Source organism: Etheostoma spectabile, chromosome 15 (assembly GCF_008692095.1).
Source record: "Etheostoma spectabile isolate EspeVRDwgs_2016 chromosome 15, UIUC_Espe_1.0, whole genome shotgun sequence".
NCBI lineage: Eukaryota > Metazoa > Chordata > Actinopteri > Perciformes > Percidae > Etheostoma > Etheostoma spectabile.
In genome coordinates, this window is record NC_045747.1 from 11,537,822 (window position 1) to 11,538,773 (window position 952).

Below are 952 nucleotides of genomic sequence, written 5' to 3' on the forward strand. Positions count from 1 at the left end.
AGAACAGTTTCCACACAGAACTTAAGCTTAGTTCATGCACCAAGAAATTCCTTTTCAATGATTTACATCTAAGACAATCTGGAGATTAAAAAGTACTTACATCGTGGCAGAGTGTTCTGTGCTTTTGAAAATCAGATCTTTGCAGTCTGGTCCAAAGCAACAGTTTATTCCAACTCTGCTTATAAAAGGACAACTGGCCACTCCCTAAACCCACAACACAAACCAGCCAATGGAGTATCACACAAACAAAAACCTGGGAAGAATTGTGAAAGAAACAGACAGACACGTTTGACTGTGTTATTGAAATATTTTGTAATCTTAAACATACAAACCAGATAAGCAATTTTCAAAGTTCCGTTTTGGTTGAGACAGACAGAGAAGTGTAGTCTGGCAGGTCTCAGTATGATGTAGGTTCTCTATTCATGACTAAAAGTCCAATCTCTCAAATCGTTTATGATAAATAAAACCAAGAAACCTTGTAATTAACAAATGTCCTTCATAAAGAATAGGTAAAATGCATGAACTTTGACCATTGAGGTCATAGTTAGTGGTAGTGTTGCACTAACAGCATTACATTGAAAGATGTTTTGGATATTCTTCCGCCCTGACGTATTGTAAATGTGTGAAATTGTTTTTTTGTTGACAATGTCAACAAAAACTGAACGTTGTATACTTTGAAAAGGTAAAATTTATGGCAGAGTTGATACATTGGATTGCGATACATTGTACAGGTGTAGTGAATATAGTGGCCACCCAAAGTACAATAACAAATAGAATTGTCAGTAAAGGAGACAAATACTTCCCATGTTCCCATGCAATATTATTTTTACCACTACATTGTACAATATGTCCTGTTGACCCAGGGTGGTCATACAACGATAAAAACAGGCTTGGAGAGAAATGATGGACTTGATACCTAAGATTCATGTCACAAGAGAAGTTCTATTGTACC

General features: G+C 36.0%; 1 protein-coding gene across 1 annotated transcript in view; it reads right to left on the bottom strand.

The window, feature by feature from the left end:
- Window positions 1–235, bottom strand: part of soul5 (heme-binding protein soul5) — a 2,133-nt gene extending 1,898 nt beyond the window's left edge. The window contains exon 1 of the mRNA XM_032538614.1: window positions 101–235. Within this exon, the coding sequence (XP_032394505.1) occupies window positions 101–102 (2 nt within the window). The 5' untranslated portion in view covers window positions 103–235. The remainder of the gene's footprint in view (window positions 1–100) is intronic.
- Window positions 236–952: the final 717 nt, after the last annotated feature.